This window comes from Pinus tabuliformis, chromosome Q, assembly GCF_031772625.1.
Source record: "Pinus tabuliformis cultivar Carrire ecotype Pingquan chromosome Q, CPIR1, whole genome shotgun sequence".
Taxonomy (NCBI): domain Eukaryota; kingdom Viridiplantae; phylum Streptophyta; class Pinopsida; order Pinales; family Pinaceae; genus Pinus; species Pinus tabuliformis.
The window spans coordinates 416,789,242-416,805,710 of NC_142296.1; the positions used below are offsets into that span (position 1 = coordinate 416,789,242).

Here is a 16,469-nt window from a genome sequence, read left to right on the forward strand (position 1 = left end):
AGCTTGTTTCTTGTTAGGATACAAACATGCAATTCACATCTAAAAAGACCTGCTCTGATACCACTTGATCCAAGATCTTTTGCTTATAGGTGTGTTAAAGAATTACATGCATAAATTGTAACTTAACATAGAAACTTAATGTGCACATGAGAGAAGAGGAGAAACACATAAAATATGAAAGAAGACAACAAGACTTGATAACGAAGTTTGTCTGACTTGGACTACGTCTCCCGGCCCTACTCAATTAGTGGAGAGGCCTTCATTCATTAAGTGGCATGAGAAAAAAGAGTACAAGCATCAGTTACAAAAAAGGAGTTTTATACCTCCATACTGAAAAATGACCGAAAAATGCAGAACTCTGATGGAGAAATGGATAGCGCCATTGTGTTCGTGGCATCGAGAAATGCTGAAACCATATAAACTTTGTCAAAATCTAACAAAGTGAAAATACAACCCTCATACAAAATCTGCCTCGAACTACGTGCATTGCCTCCTCTCTGCCTAGGTGCACTGATAAACTGAGTTTTAAATAAAAAAAATGCTAAAAGACTTCTCATTAATTTCGTTGGCTGAGTTGGTTCTAAGATTCGGTTATGATGGAGGAGGTCAAGTGGTCAAACCCCGCCTCCTCTTTTTTTAATATAACAAATCCTTTATTTAAAATATGAGTTGGGTTGGGCCCACCTTGGGCGGCCCGCCCACCATACCTACCTCTGGCTCCAAAATTTTTAGGCGGTGGTTGAGGCTGGGTCCGTGCCCCAAGGGTCGGCCCATGCTTTACTTGGAAATGGTGGTTCGCTTTTGTTTTGAATGGGTTGGGTCTGCACCCCAAGCGTCGGCCCACCCAAACTCTCCAATTAATACGATGGTTCCTTGGGATGTGGGGAGGGGCCGGAGGTCGTGGCCTGCCCCTCCATAAATATTACATTGAATGGTTGGGGTGGCGGGGTTGGTGGCTCGCCACCCCCCTTTTTTTAATTTTTTGTTTAATAAAACAATATGTTCGTTTGTAAAAATACCAATTTTAAGCCGAAGGAGTCATTTTAACGAGGCGATAATTTCACTCGGAATCTGGCCAAAGTTGGCCAGATTCCATCTGTTGGAAAAATCCAAATTGTGTCTTCATTAATCCTGCCAGTGAGCAAAAAGTCAACCCAACTTTGACTACCTCTATCTTCCTCATCCGGATATCTTCCTCATCCGAACTCGGATTGGAGTGTGATTCACACCGTTGGAATCAAGGCGACCGGTACTTTGATCTGATGTCAAGTTAATCATCTTTCCACCACTTTGAATTTTGAGCCTTTTCCATGCAACTAGTGTCTAGAGATCCACCTGAATTAGCTGAGGTCTACTTCTACACATATACCTGCAAAGGTGTAAACTCTTTCCTCCACTCGTTGGATATCAGTCTTGATGTACTGCCCAATGTTGTTTCCTATGCCTGCTAGGACCAGGGTGTCCCAAAAATGGAGGGGAAGTTTGTGCAGCCGAACCCAAACCGGCATTTTGGAGATGACCATGGTATTTGCATCAAATTCTGGAAATCGGGGAATGGTGAAGAGGCCCGTCGAACCCCAGAACCATGGTCCTTCCTGTAAGATTGTGTCTCTAGCCTCAGATGTTGGAAACTTTACAATAAAGAAACCTTTGCAGCATAGATGAATTTCACAATCTAATGAACAGTTAGTTAAATTCTAGTGAAAATTTTCTACTGGTTTTGGCCAGAAGCAATTGAATCGACATATAATGGTTTGTGATTCCAATAAGGCACAATGCTCATCTGTTTCTGGAGTGTCTATGTTTAGTTCTGGGGTGTAGTTTAGTTTCTCCACTATGTATGGGCTTGGTGAATTTCCTACTTGTTTTGTTGGTTCTATGGCTGCCTTTTTTCCCTATAATATGCTCTTGAAGGATAGTCCCCCATTTGAATGCTTCTGTTTTTAAATCTGTGCCTTTTGATGTGTTGCACCCAAAACCCCTACCTGCGTTTTTTTATTTTACTAAGTGCCGCAACTCCTCCCCTGAGTCTCGAGTTAAGGATTATGGTGGAAACTGGTAAGATGTGATAATCCATTAGGAGCTAGTTATGCTGCAATTTTATGCCCCCATATAACAAGTTTTGAATATGCACGGGGTATCCAGTTTTTAGTGTGATATATTGCTTCAGATGCATCACTATGTCTGATATATTTACCCAAATGAATAACGAACTCTCCACGGGGATTTTTAGGAAAATTTGAATGCAGGCCATAATTACCAGTTGCTTGGAGCCGATATCTTCCTTGTTGCCACAGGGTTGTACTGCTTAACAAATTTATAATTTTAATTTCATATATTATAATTTTACCACAATCACCGTCAATACCAAAATTAAAAAAAAAATATTTAAATATTTTAAAAAATGGCGGATAACCAAAAATTGGACACAAGCAGAGCGTTTATGTTCGCACGCACTTTCCAAGCTCCTTCCGTTCTCGTTATCATTACGTACTTTCATGTCTCACTTAAACAGTGGTAATGGTGATTGAAAAAATAACCACAAAATCCCATTGACCTCCAATGCCTCAACTCTTTATTTGGGGACGCATACATCTAATCCCAATGTTGTTCGACTAGCCTTCGCTTTCTAACGAATTTGCAAGGAAGCTTCGTTGAGCTTCGTGACATCAAAATCTTGTTCCTCCTGGCTCGGAGCCGCAATAGTATATGATGTTTGTTCCATGCGTATGACGTCATCTGTTTGTCAGTTGTGCAGTATTAGCATATAAATTGTTCTCGTGTGACCAAAATGTGATAAATCTGAAGGTTCTAAAAACGTGGTCTGTGCGAGCTATTGGGGAATGAATTTGGGCTTTCATGGCTCTGTGTCCTGCACTGCCCATTAAGGTTTCTCTGCCATAAAAAGAGCGCTACTGACAACAGAGGATAGTTATACTACACATGTGAGTAACCTCCTCTTAACTTGGCAGGTTTAGTGTAACCTCCTCTTAACTTGGCAGGTTTAGATACTTTTAGAGGGAGTGTTTAGAGGATTTCAAGCATGCACCTTATAAAAATAGAATGGAAATTTTTTGGTTTACTGTCATGGTTATAGAATACACTATTTGTATTTACGTTGTATAGAAGCAATTTAGTTTTTAATGGCTTTGTTAGCTAGGACTTTGGTTCCCAAAGGTTCCAAATTCATATTTCAATGGTCAAATTCAAGTTTCAATTGCCAATAGTTTTGTTAGCCAGAACTTTGGTCCCCAAAGATTCCAAATTCAAGGCTTCTAGTCTCAATCGCCAATGGTTTTGTGACCAAAAACTTCTGTCCCAAAAATTCCAAATTCAACTCTTTTACTTATAATAAATTTATGTTTATATTAATAAATATTAATCAATAATAATAATAAATATTATATGTAAATGATTAGTTTAGTGGATTTTTTGGATTTTTAGGTACCAGAATCGGACACAAAAATTTGACATGAAATTTTGATTTGTGTTATTTAAACTAGTTTTTTCACTGTATATATGGATTCAGCACCCTGAAAAACTTCTAGGGCACATTAATTGTGTAAAAGTTACTCATCAAGCTTGTAATTTCAATAAATTTTTACTAGATTTTATTGAAATTACACCAGAAAAACCCACTTAAAAAACTTCCAAAAAATTACACTAAATCACATCAAATAAAATGAAAAAGCAATAAATAATTATATTGCTTATTATTTATCCTCCTAAATCTATATTATAGATGTCTAATAATGTCCACTGCATATAAGTCACAACTTCTAAAATCAAGTTGTGCTTTGGCTTTCGCCCAAAGGTACAGATACCTTTGGTGCAGTACAATTCAGTAGGTAGCTGCATCGGTACAGTAAAGTCAGACTTTTCAATTTAATGCGATTACATTTTATATACAACAATAAAATAAAAGAGCATTGATCAGTGTTTTTATGCTTTGGAATTGTTTTTATTAACATTAATGATAAGTTCTGAGGATGTGGGTGTAATAATATTATATATAAACCTTAATATCGAGAAAGTTATTATTAATATATAAATTGGAATAACATATAAATCTTCACTTCCATAAATTAGTGTTTTTTTATATTAAAATTTTAATATGAAATTTATTATTTTTTATATCCAGTATATATAAATTTTAATATAGAGAAACAAATGGTTCACTAATTTACTCTAGTTAAATTGAATTTATTATCTTTTAAAATTTAAACAAACATTAGTATGTAATAATATTATATATAAAGTTATTATTAAAATATAAATCAGAGTAATATATAAATCTTCACACATAAATTAATTTTTTTATATCATAATGTTATATTATAAAATTTTAATATGAAATTTATTATTTTTTATATCCACAATTTCACAATTTATATATAAAGTTTAATATAGAAACAAATGGTTAGTCAAACCAATCTAGTTAAAATCAATTTATTAAGTTCTAAAATAAAAATAATATTATGTTTTCTAATATTCTATTGGTTTGCTGGTTTATTTACTCATTTTTTAATGTTTTTTAAATCTTATAAAGATTAATGTTTAATATTTGGTTGATTAAGAAGTAAGTAAGTTTAATATGGAAACAAATGGTGAGTAAAACCAGTCTAATTAAAATGAATTTATTAGGTTTTAATATAAAAATAATGTTGTGTTTTCTAATGTTTTATTGCTTAGGAAGTAGAATGTTTGCTGGTTTATTTTCTTATTTTTTAATGTTTTTTAAACATTTTAAAGATTAATGTTTGATTGATTAGGAAATAAGTGTGTTTGTTGTTTATTTTTATTTTTTCTACTTTATAGCATGTGTAAGTATATATAAAATAAAAATAATTTATCATTTTAAAAATGTTTTTACAATTATGAAATGAAATCTCTACTTATGGTATATTAGTGTCAGATTTATGTGAGAGTTTTTACTTACATATTAGTGATGGCCATGGTGCAGTGACAGCGTTTTTTAACATAAGCTTAATTTGCTGCAATTCATTGCTTGGTTCTGTTAATTTTTTCCCTTTGGATTGATAGTGGTTTTGTTGGAGTTGCATATTTTGGTATATAGATTGTTGGCAGTTTTTTTGGTTGGGCTCTAGGTTTGTTTAGTTGGTTTTTTTTGGAAACCCGTACATTGAGAAATTGTTAATGTGTTGATATTAAGTTAGGATATATATTTAAAAACTACTATTTGTTGATATTAGATTGAAAAGATGTTAATTTGTTGATAGTATAATATTCTATGAAAAGTAAGAAAATTTTAGGTAAAAATCATATTATCAGAGTTTTGTTTAAGTTTGAATCATCCAGTGTGGTTTATAGTCAAGACAAGATGAATCACACTAGATGGTTCCAAACTGTCAACAAAACTATGATGACGTGATTTTTACCAAAACTTTTCATACTTTTCATAATATAGATCACAGAAGCCTAAATTCAATTAATATAACATTTTATTTTGAATCATATTCTAGAAATTGTAACAGTTTGTTTATTAAGCCATTGTGTATGATTGTCTTGGAATTGTAGTGTTATTAATTCAATATTCATTGGATTTTATCATACGCAGAACTGTTGCCAAGACAAATTTACTGAGATTATTGTTCTATTCAAGTGATATCCGTATTCAATCGGTTTTATTATACGCAGATATGTTTTATTGATTTTAAGACAAATTTACAACTGAATTATTCTGTTTTTTGCTTTTGTATTTTGCTTATCACTGATAGCCTTTAAGTCTTGAGTTCAATCTTTCCCATCCCTTGGATTCTTTGGTGACAAAAATTGAATTTTTTTGGTTGGGCTCCAGGATCTTCTCAGTTTCTTTTTGAAAATCGAATTTATACAGCATACCTAAGAGGTTGTTAATTTACTGACACTGAAACATTATGTTTCGAATCAAATCCTGAAGCTTGTAACTCTTTGTCTGTTGATTGTGAGCTTTATGTAATTTTCTTGAAAATGTACAGTTCTGCCTTTCTTCCAGCAACTGATTCACCATCCAGTCTCCTTGGCACTGCATCTTTTTCGGAGGTTGGATTCTTTATTGGCAATAATTGAATTCTTTTAGTTGGATTCTATAGTTTGTTCAGTTGATTTGAATGGAAACGCTGGTACAAAATACTAAAAAGTAGAATATTATGTTCAGAATCATATTTTACAAACTTTTGTAAGAGCTTGTCTTGATTGTGAGTGGCAAGCAGGGTTGGAATTTCAAAACAGAGTCACTCGTCAAATTTAATGGTTTTAACACTTTCTCGACCTTTTTCCTAATATCAAGTAAAGATTTTAACAGCTTTGCAAAATTTTGAACTATATTTATGGACAAATCACCCCATAACAAATAAATTGCCTATCAAATTCCATCCCTGGTAGCAATAGTTTCATCTGATATTCTCTTGAAATTGCATTACTTTGTTCCTTTTTGCCACCAAATGATCAGCCATGAGGTCTCTTCGGAGTCCAAATTTTTTCAGCATGTGGAATCTTTGTTCGGGGGTGGTAACGATTGAATTTTTGGGTTGGATTCAAGACTTTTTATTTGCTTCGAGTTTGGATTAGAAACATTGGTGCAACATTCTTGTTATAGAAATTTATATATAGAGATATATAGAATCAATGCCTATTGTTTATCATAGCACAATGTTATGGCCTTATTGAATTGATGAGAATAGGAGTCAGAGGAGTCATGGTCTATTTTGTATCAAAAGATATTTCTGAGATGTCTGATATGTAGTTTGTGATATGTAAATATTTTTTTTAAATACAAGTATTGGTTTTTTTCTTCTAGAATCAATCTATTTATCTATTCATCCATAACTACAGCATTTAATCTATGAGCTTACATTGTGTTCAATTTGAATGGGTTTTGTTGTTTGTTGAGTTTTATTTTTCTTAATATTTGAAATGGAATCCATTGGCATGGTGACTGTAAGAACAAATGTTTTCAAGTTTGTGTATATGAAATTGGATTTTCTTCATTCCAGAAGACCATTTGAATTAGAACTTTGTTAGTACTTGAACCATATTTCTAAATTCAACCCTTTTTTGGCATGTAGAATCGTAGTCAAAGCTCGTGTACTAAGTTATCAGGGTTCTTGAAAGTATTGATTTTGGAGTTTTTCACACACATTGTAGATATGTTAATGGTGGAGCAATTTGTTTGAATTCAGAATCTGATCATCTAATTCACAATCCATGGAGGACAAGATATTCCCTGCTTGGTCTAAAACTGTTGAAGAATGCTTAGAAGAATATGATGTGAGCTTAGAGAATGGTTTAAATTCTCATGAAGTGGAGAAACAACGTCAAATATATGGATGGAATGAGCTCCAGAAGAAAAATGGTACACCTTTGTGGAAGCTTGTAGTGGAGCAATTTGATGACACAGTTGTTAAAATACTTCTGGTGGCAGCTGGCATTTCATTTATTCTTGCCTACATGCGTGATAATGTGTCTTCTGAGGAGGGTATAACAGCCTATGTAGAACCCCTGGTCATTCTCTTGATTCTAATCCTTAATGCCATTGTTGGAGTATGGCAGGAGAATAATTCTGAGAAGGCTTTGGAAGCTCTCAAAGAAATGCAATCTGATCATGCAAAGGTCTTGAGAGATGGACATTATGTTGTAGATCTTCCCTCCAGAGAACTTGTTCCAGGAGATATAGTGGAACTGAAGGTGGGAGACAAGGTTCCTGCAGACATGAGAATTGTGTCCCTCAAGACATTCACCTTTAGGATGGAGCAGAGCTCCCTGACTGGAGAGAGCATGCCTGTGGTCAAAAGAACATATCCAGTCACCCTGTGTGACTGTGAGTTGCAGTCAAAAGAATGCATGGTGTTTGCAGGAACTGCAGTTACCAATGGCTGTTGCACTTGTATTGTTGTGAGCACTGGCATGTCTACAGAAATAGGTAAAATTCAGGCACAAATTCAGGAAGCTTCAATGGAATGTCATGATACCCCTTTGAAAAGAAAGTTAGATGAATTTGGTGAAAGACTGACAAAAGTGATTGGTGCTATTTGTATTCTTGTCTGGATCATGAACTACAAATATTTTCTTTCATGGGAAGTCATAGATGGGTGGCCAAAAAATATCAGGTTTTCCTTTGAGAAGTGTACTTACTACTTCAAGATTGCTGTAGCTCTGGCAGTTGCTGCTATACCAGAGGGATTGCCTGCTGTGATTACCACATGTTTGGCTCTTGGCACTCGTAAGATGGCACAAAAGAATGCTATTGTGCGTAAGCTACCTAGCGTGGAGACTTTGGGTTGCACCACAGTGATTTGCTCTGATAAGACTGGTACTCTTACAACCAATCAGATGTCTGTCAGTGAGTTTATAGCCATAGGGCACAGTGCTGGTTCACTTAGAGAATTTACTGTTGAAGGAACAACATATAATCCTGAGGATGGAAAAATATTGGATTGGCCTGCACATGATATGGGTGCAAATTTAGAAACTCTAGCAGAAATTGCTGCAGTTTGCAATGATGCAGGGATATCTTGTCAAGGTCACCAGTTTCAAGCTACTGGTATTCCGACTGAGGCAGCCTTGAAGGTTAGTAATTGCTTAGATAATTGATTTGTTTACTAGTTTTCATGTTTTGTTTCACCATGTGAAAATGTCCAGGAATTTGGGAATACCTGGACTAGTAATGAATAGCAGTGCAGAGGAATAACGAACAGAATGAAATCTCCACTTTGAAAAGCAAACTATGGAAAGGAAACAAAAACCATCCTAAGGAATAATATATGACACATTTTTCCAATCAAGATATAGAAGTCTGATTTCATGATCAATACGTGATTCGTTATGAAATGGAATGTCTGATTTGATCTGATTTCATGTTTTGTTTCACCATTTATTTCTGGGTTCTCGTGTGAAGGTATTGGTTGAAAAGATGGGAGTTCCAGAACCGATGGCAGGTGATACAAGTGTCGTTCTTAACAGTGGCACAGTGAAATTAGGTGATTAATTATGCCCATAATCTGCTTAAAACATGTGATTCAGAATTTAAAAATCTTATCTTTTTGCAGGAAAGCATTGTATAATTGTGATTGGTTGGTTTTGTATAGGTAATTGTGATTGGTGGATACAAAGATCAAAGAGGTTGGCTTTAATGGAGTTTGATTGTGATCGGAAATCCATGGGTGTTATTGTCAAGGAACCATTGGGACAAAATCGTCTGCTAGTGAAGGTTCTCTTGTTTTATTCAGTTCTCCTCAATCTACTCATTCGAAGGATTTCAATTGTGTACTTTGCATTGTTTCTATTGGATAATTATCATGATAATGTTACATTATCCCAGATTGCTTTGACCTTTCATTCGTGCACTTTGCCTTGTTTCTATTTGAAAATTATCTTGATAATGTTACATCATCCATGATTGCTCGTTAAAGGATAACTTTTAAACTAGGATTGGAAAAGTTCTAAAATTGCATATTTTCCCATACTTTGCCTTTATCTATTTGCAAAACATCATGATAATGTCATGTCCAAGATGTTTGGTTAAATGAATTGAAAAAGCCTAATATTGTAAATTCTTTTATATTTTCCTGGTATGTTTTCTCAGTACATTATGATAATGCCATGCCCAAGATACTATGATAATGTCATGTGGAAGATATTTCGGTAAAGTATAATTAATTTTAAAATTAGTAATTTCAAAATATTTATTATATTAGTGTAATTTTATATAATTATAAATAGTTATAATTTTAATATTTCTTAGAATTATTATGGAAATGATGATAGAAAATTATTGATGATATAGGCATGGAAATATATATTCAAAATATATATAGTTTAATTTCTAGTATTTGAAATGTAATCAAGATTATGGACACAGATGGCTTGCTACTTTGTATTGACTTTCTTAACATGTATTTTTTACTAAGAAAATAAGTCAGACCAACTTTGTTTGGCAATATTAAAGTTTAGCTATTTTTGCAGGGTGCCATTGAAAATTTGCTTGAAAGGAGTGCTTTTCAACAACTTGCAAATGGATCAGTGGTTGAATTAGACGATGCATCAAGGGAATTACTCTTGAGGAAGTTTCATCAAATGAGTTCAAAGGCTTTGCGTTGTTTGGGATTGGCATACAAGGAAGATTTGGGAGATTTCAATGATTATGATGGAGAGAAACATCCTGCTCATATGAAATTGCTAGACCCAACCAATTACTCTGATATAGAAAACAACCTTATCTTTGTTGGTCTTGTTGGATTAAGAGTAAGTTTTGGCATTTTTAAGGATTATTGTGCTTACATTTTTTCTTGAGTCTCTTATCTTTTATCTAATATGATGCTTGAAATATGGCCCATTGTGGACATTTTTATATTTTTTCCTCCCTACTTTTTCCCCTAGGTTTGTGGTAGGATACCTTCTTTTCTCAATGCATTGTATTCTTTTCTAATGAACATACTAACATGGCCAACTTCAATTAATAGGATCCTCCTCGTAAAGAAGTTCGCAAGGCCATTGAGGATTGTGGAGATGCAGGTATTCGAGTAATGGTGATCACTGGTGATAGCAAGTCCACAGCAGAAGCCATATGTCAGGAAATAGGTGTGTTCTATGAAGGAGAGGATCTCGGTGGTAAAAGTTTTACTGGAAAAGAGTTCATGAAACTCCCTTTGGATAAGCGCGTTGAAATCTTGGCAAAACCAGGTGGTCGGGTTTTCTCTCGAGCAGAACCAAAGCATAAGAAGGATATAGTTTGGATGCTCAAAGAAATTGGTGAAGTTGTGGCAATGACTGGAGATGGTGTCAATGATGCCCCTGCTTTGAAGCTTGCAGACATTGGAATAGCCATGGGAATTGCTGGGACAGAGGTATGCTTACAATTTCTTCCACAAGATTTTTCATTTACTTCTTTTGTTTTTTCATTCCCCGCTGATTTCTTAGGAGTTTGCATTGACACGAAATTATAATTTATGTTTAGAAGGTGTATTTTATAATTTCTAATAAGGTTAGTGTCTCTTGCATGTGACCTAAAGGAAGAATTAAAAAAGATGCACATTAGATTTCACTAGCAGTATTATAAGGTTCTAACTTGTGATGTTGTTTTCATCGTTATTATCCACTACATTTAATATTCTTTTCAAAATATAAACATGTATTATAAATTTTCAATCTAAGTTGCTCATCTTAGTGTTTTTTTTATCAAGTTTTTACCTTAAAACAACTCAAATTTTTATTTAGGCATCATCTGAAATCTTAGGAAAAAAATATTGAAGCCTCTAGGTTATTTTGAATTAGGGACCTGTGCTCTCGTAAGATGGATTGGTAGATGGTTTTATACCCATATTAGTTTTTGGTACACAGTTAAATGTGTGTGACATTATAAAAATATCACATTAATATAGTAATCCCTTTCCAAAAGCTATAGAAATAAAAAAAATTGGGGGATGAATGTTTTGTTACTTTTATAATTTTATCTTTTTTATTTAAAGTGAAAATTATAACAATTTAATGAAAGATCATTCTTCAATTACATTACTATGTAAGGAATTTGAGGCTTGTACATTGTGTACACATTTCTTTGTGTGTTTTAGGTTGCCAAGGAAGCATCAGATATGATATTGGCTGATGATAATTTCAGCACTATTGTTTCGGCTATTGCAGAAGGTCGTTCCATATACAACAACATGAAATCTTTCATAAGGTATCCATTTCTATATTTAGATACAAATATAAAAACTTTTTATCAAGTTCATTTTCTTCCAAGTTTAGTATACTCCTTTTTTGTACTCTTATTTTTTGGTATTCATTATAGGTACATGATATCATCTAATATGGGAGAGGTGGCTTCCATATTTATAACCGCTATGTTAGGCATGCCTGAAGGCTTGATACCTGTGCAACTTTTATGGGTGAATTTAGTCACGGATGGTCCTCCAGCAACAGCTCTTGGATTTAATCCCGCTGACAAAGATATAATGCAAAAACCACCTCGTAAAGGCAATGATGCCATGATTAGTGCATGGGTGTTTTTCCATTACATGGTATTCATCCTTTTATACATTTGGTTATTTGTTTTTCTTAAAATCTCAAAATTCTGTTTTTTTTTCTTCTTTAATCATCATCTTTAATGTTTTTCCCTCTCTTTCAACTGCAGGTTAGTGGTTTATATGTTGGAATTGCAACAGTAGGTGTTTTTGCTTTGTGGTACACACATGATTCATTTTTAGGGATACAATTCTCTACGGATGGCCACACATTGTTAACCTTTTCGCAGCTCAGGTCTTGGGGAGAGTGCCCATCTTGGGAGGGTTTCGAGGTTTCACCATTTTCCATCGGTGGGAAAACTCTCTCATTTTCCAATCCTTGCGATTATTTTTCAACTGGAAAAGTAAAAGCTACAACCCTTTCCCTCTCCGTATTGGTGTCCATTGAAATGTTCAACACATTAAATTCTCTATCAGAGGATAATAGTTTGCTCACTATGCCACCTTGGACTAATCCTTGGCTATTGGTGGCAATGTCTATTTCATTTGGACTTCACTTTCTGATCCTTTATGTTCCATTTCTAGCCAATATCTTTGGCATCGTACCCTTGACTTTAAGTGAATGGTGTGTAGTTATAGTAGTTTCACTTCCAGTGATTATGATAGATGAAGTGTTGAAACTAGTTCATAGGAGAATGCGTAAAGGACATAAAAAATACAAACTTGTTTAAACCACCTGGTCATATTAGTGTAAAACAATATATATTCAACCATACTTATTATATAAAGTGTGGATTGACATGTACATATTTTTTTATCTGGACTAATTGGGTGGATGAATGTATGAAGGGAATTATGTATCTACAGATGGCATACATGCCATAAACGTTTTTCTATGTTTGGAATAGTTCTAATTACCTCTATATTTTATAAATAAAAGGAGAGTTAGGGAAATGTAGTGTTGTTATGTCCTTTGAGATTTCAAAAAATACTTTAAAAACTTGTATTGCCTTAAAATTTCAATATAATCAATGGTTGAAAAGTTATTTAGACTTGTGGATTTTATTTTACAAGGATATGAATTCAAGATCTATATCTATGGTAACTCAATAAACTTAGGCGCATGTTATTGAATTTTGAATTTTGAATATGAGAAGTTTTCTTATACCATAATTAGGACATGGTGTGGCTCAAACTAGGTTTCATGTCATAACTTGATACTTGAAACAAGTAACATTCAACATGTCTTTGTTGGATGTGAATATTATAACAAATGAGTATCCTATGTTTACATGATTTAAGTATTTTATGTTTATAAATTTATGAATTTATTGTATAATTTAACTTACCCATTATGGTTAGAAAGTGGTAGATTTAATTGACTATTTAAATTATAAATATGAATTATTTTATTTAAAATGAAATTTTAGATTTGGAGAATTGTTTAGATAAAGTAATTATTTGTTTGTAGCCTAAGGTCATTATATATACAATATAGAGTATATTCACTTAAGGATACAACAGAGTGACTATATAGGCAGCCATATAATTAATATAGAAATTATGTTGAGTTATAGCGTAATATTTATGAATATAATTAAGACTATCTGTAATGATAATTGCTATCATTGTGAAAGTTATCTGCAAGTCAAAATACTTGGAATTATAACAGTGAAAATTGTTGGCCATCGTATGTTGTAGCCGTGAAGGAAATTGCATGAGCCTAATGGAATATTGATTTGTGAAACAGATCCCATTCATTGGATTACAAGCTAATGTGAAAGAGTGTTATGGGGTTGTTGTAGGTGAAAAAGTGATTGTGAATAATGGAATTGGACTATATAAAGAAAGCTTAAGTCAACCATAGTTAAATCACCTTTGTGGATTCATAGTTTTAGCTTAAGGGTTGACCTCTATTACAGTGAGAGTTGGTGCAACAGGGGGACTATGGTTGGGTGGAGTGTCCCTTTTTCACAATCTGTTAGTAGATACTTCCTAGAAATGTAGGTGTTCATAACTTGCGATTATGTTGTGTTAATGTTGTTTTTTCATGGATTATATTACTTTCCAGTCTATTAAATTCTATTTGCAAGTTTAAGCCTGCATTTTAAATTTATGATTTACGATGACCAAATGGTTTAATTATATTGTATAAGAAACTTATCTTAATTTCTCGCATCCCCTTATATCAAAGAATTTTGATCCGGAGCAATGTGCATTGGCATATATAATGAATATGTTTGATTTGCAAGCCTAGAGAAAGACAAACATCCATGAAAGTTATCATTATTGGATTTAATAAGTAATTCAAATGATATCCTTGTTTGTTAAAATATTTTTTCAATTGCAATCTTTGGCTCTATTACTGCCAACCATCACATTAATAGGTTTCGAGTATACTTCTTAATTCATGCTAAGGTGCAACACACGATAATCATATTTTTCAGGTAAGGATTAACCTGGGTATTGCTTTAATATTATTCCATGTTAGAGGTTTATGGATGTTGTTTGATAGTTGTATTGCACAAATCATCTTGGTCGCAATTCCTTACATGTCACTCATTGAAAATTATTGCAATTAGGGTATGAGGATCGATGATTTCATCATATCATAACACTTTTTTGGCAATGTTCAATTTAGGTTCCAGATATTCTTCGTCTCATAGAAGTTCTTTACTATTATCTATGCCCATAAGGATAATGTAGATATATACATCACTGATTTTCCAACCACAATGTCATCAATCATGTTTTGAGATTATGTTATAACTGAATCAACCACTTTAGCCTCTTATCTATTACTGTAAATCATTTTTTTTAATATCATGATTGTGGGAGATTCCTTCCTCATTGTATAAAGCAATAAATTTGCTAATAATATTATGGTTTTGTAGCTGGCTTCTTCTCCTTTATCCCATGACATCCTTGGTTCATTCTATCTCTCTCTCTCTCTCTCCAATATCATGATGATGTATTTTGGCTATATATTTGCTCCTAACCTTACATATGAGGGGGGAAATATTATCACCTAAAACTATATCATATCAAGATACAAGTGATTAATGAAACCAACATCAATAAGGTGAATTGTGGTATTAATATACCCACCAAATTAAGTGCTGAAAAATTATGGAACATTAGATTTTGTATATTTGTGCTAGTTTCCTTCATAAAACTCATGCAATTGCACAAGTTTTCTCCACAAAACTAACACAATTTTCACATTACCCTTCAAAGACATGAAAGTTAGTAAATTCATTCAAAACGACATAATTGATTCAGGAAAATATATCCACATTGCTTCAAGTCTAAGTTCCAAAAGGCTCTATTCCATTTTGTCTTTGGTGCATGTAAATCATGAAGAAACATAGAGATCACTTTGCCTTAAGTGACCAAAAAATTGTCAAGTCCAATGGGCATGAATCTCCTCCACAATTCAACTATAAAAACAATCCATGGGTATGCATTTCCAAAGTTTTCATCAGAGTTCATAGGTATTTTTATGATTGTGCTTTAATTCTTGAGTTCCACCTTCTTGAGAATTATTTCATTTTGCATGTGTGTGTAGGGGAGGGGGGGAGGGGGGAGAGAGAGGGACTGAGAATCATCAAGAACCCTCCTAAGGAGGAGGAAGATCCCACTGCTTGTTGCTTCTTCATATTGTTTTAAAACATCATTTTATGTTACCATTGGCTTAATAAAGGTATACTTGATTCATTATTTAATGTGTCATTTTTGCTTGGTCATTTTATTTTTTCATATTTGTTTTTCCTATTTATTTTTACGATGCATATTACTAAGTCCATTAATTGGACATATACTTTTTTTATCACCTTGGCTAAACAATTCTCTCAACACACATTCACTAAAATCTCAACTCTCAATGATTCATTATGGGAAATAATGGAACACTTACAAATCAAGGACTTCTAACTAAAATTGAGTGGGGAAATTCATTTACTGATCATCTTCCATGAATGATCACATCAATAATGATAATTAAACATGCACCAGTGTTACCAATAAAAACATTTAAAAATAAAACCTATACTAAAACCTCTAATGGCTCAAATTCTTTAGTTATAGGAAACATTTGTTGAAACCTCGACTATGAATGGCATAGGCTATAGTAGATGGCTTTTCGAAAAAAAAATCTCAATCTTACAACACTAAAATCCTTTGTAAAAATATATGGGACAAGGTGTTTTTCTCCGGTGATTGGGAGGGGAGGTGCATGTTCCTAGTTCTAGGTCCATCCATCAAAGCACCAATAGTCACACTTACTATGAATGACATAGGTGTTGGGAATAATACTGAGAGTGCTCGGGTGAATCAGTATATACAAATCAATAAATTTTTCATTTCTATAATCAGATTTATATACACTATTTCAGTGAAGGGAACTTGCGTGTGCACGCAACTATTCTTAAGGCAACCAACGTATATCCAGTGAACTTATGATTCAGTTAATTCATCATATGTTGATCTTTAATCAGTGCATCAATACTT

General features: G+C 33.4%; 1 protein-coding gene across 1 annotated transcript; it reads left to right on the top strand.

The window, feature by feature from the left end:
• The first annotated feature begins 7,194 nt into the window (after positions 1-7,194).
• Positions 7,195-12,808, top strand: LOC149219973 (calcium-transporting ATPase, endoplasmic reticulum-type-like). The gene is made up of 8 exons (XM_089382703.1): positions 7,195-8,568; positions 8,897-8,978; positions 9,087-9,208; positions 9,964-10,242; positions 10,461-10,844; positions 11,568-11,677; positions 11,789-12,017; positions 12,131-12,808. The coding sequence occupies exons 1-8, from the start codon at positions 7,207-7,209 to the stop codon at positions 12,689-12,691; spliced, it is 3,129 nt and encodes a 1,042-aa protein (XP_089238829.1). The 5' UTR covers positions 7,195-7,206; the 3' UTR covers positions 12,692-12,808.
• The last annotated feature ends 3,661 nt before the right edge of the window (positions 12,809-16,469 follow it).

Excerpts from the sequence above, each read along its gene's own strand:
- LOC149219973 (XM_089382703.1), top strand. The coding sequence starts at position 7,207 with ATGGAGGACAAGATATTCCCTGCTTGGTCTAAAACTGTTGAAGAATGC. Across the intron at positions 10,243-10,460 it reads TTGGTCTTGTTGGATTAAGA|GATCCTCCTCGTAAAGAAGT; the intron begins GTAAGTTTTGGC and ends TTCAATTAATAG. Across the intron at positions 12,018-12,130 it reads GGGTGTTTTTCCATTACATG|GTTAGTGGTTTATATGTTGG; the intron begins GTATTCATCCTT and ends TTTCAACTGCAG.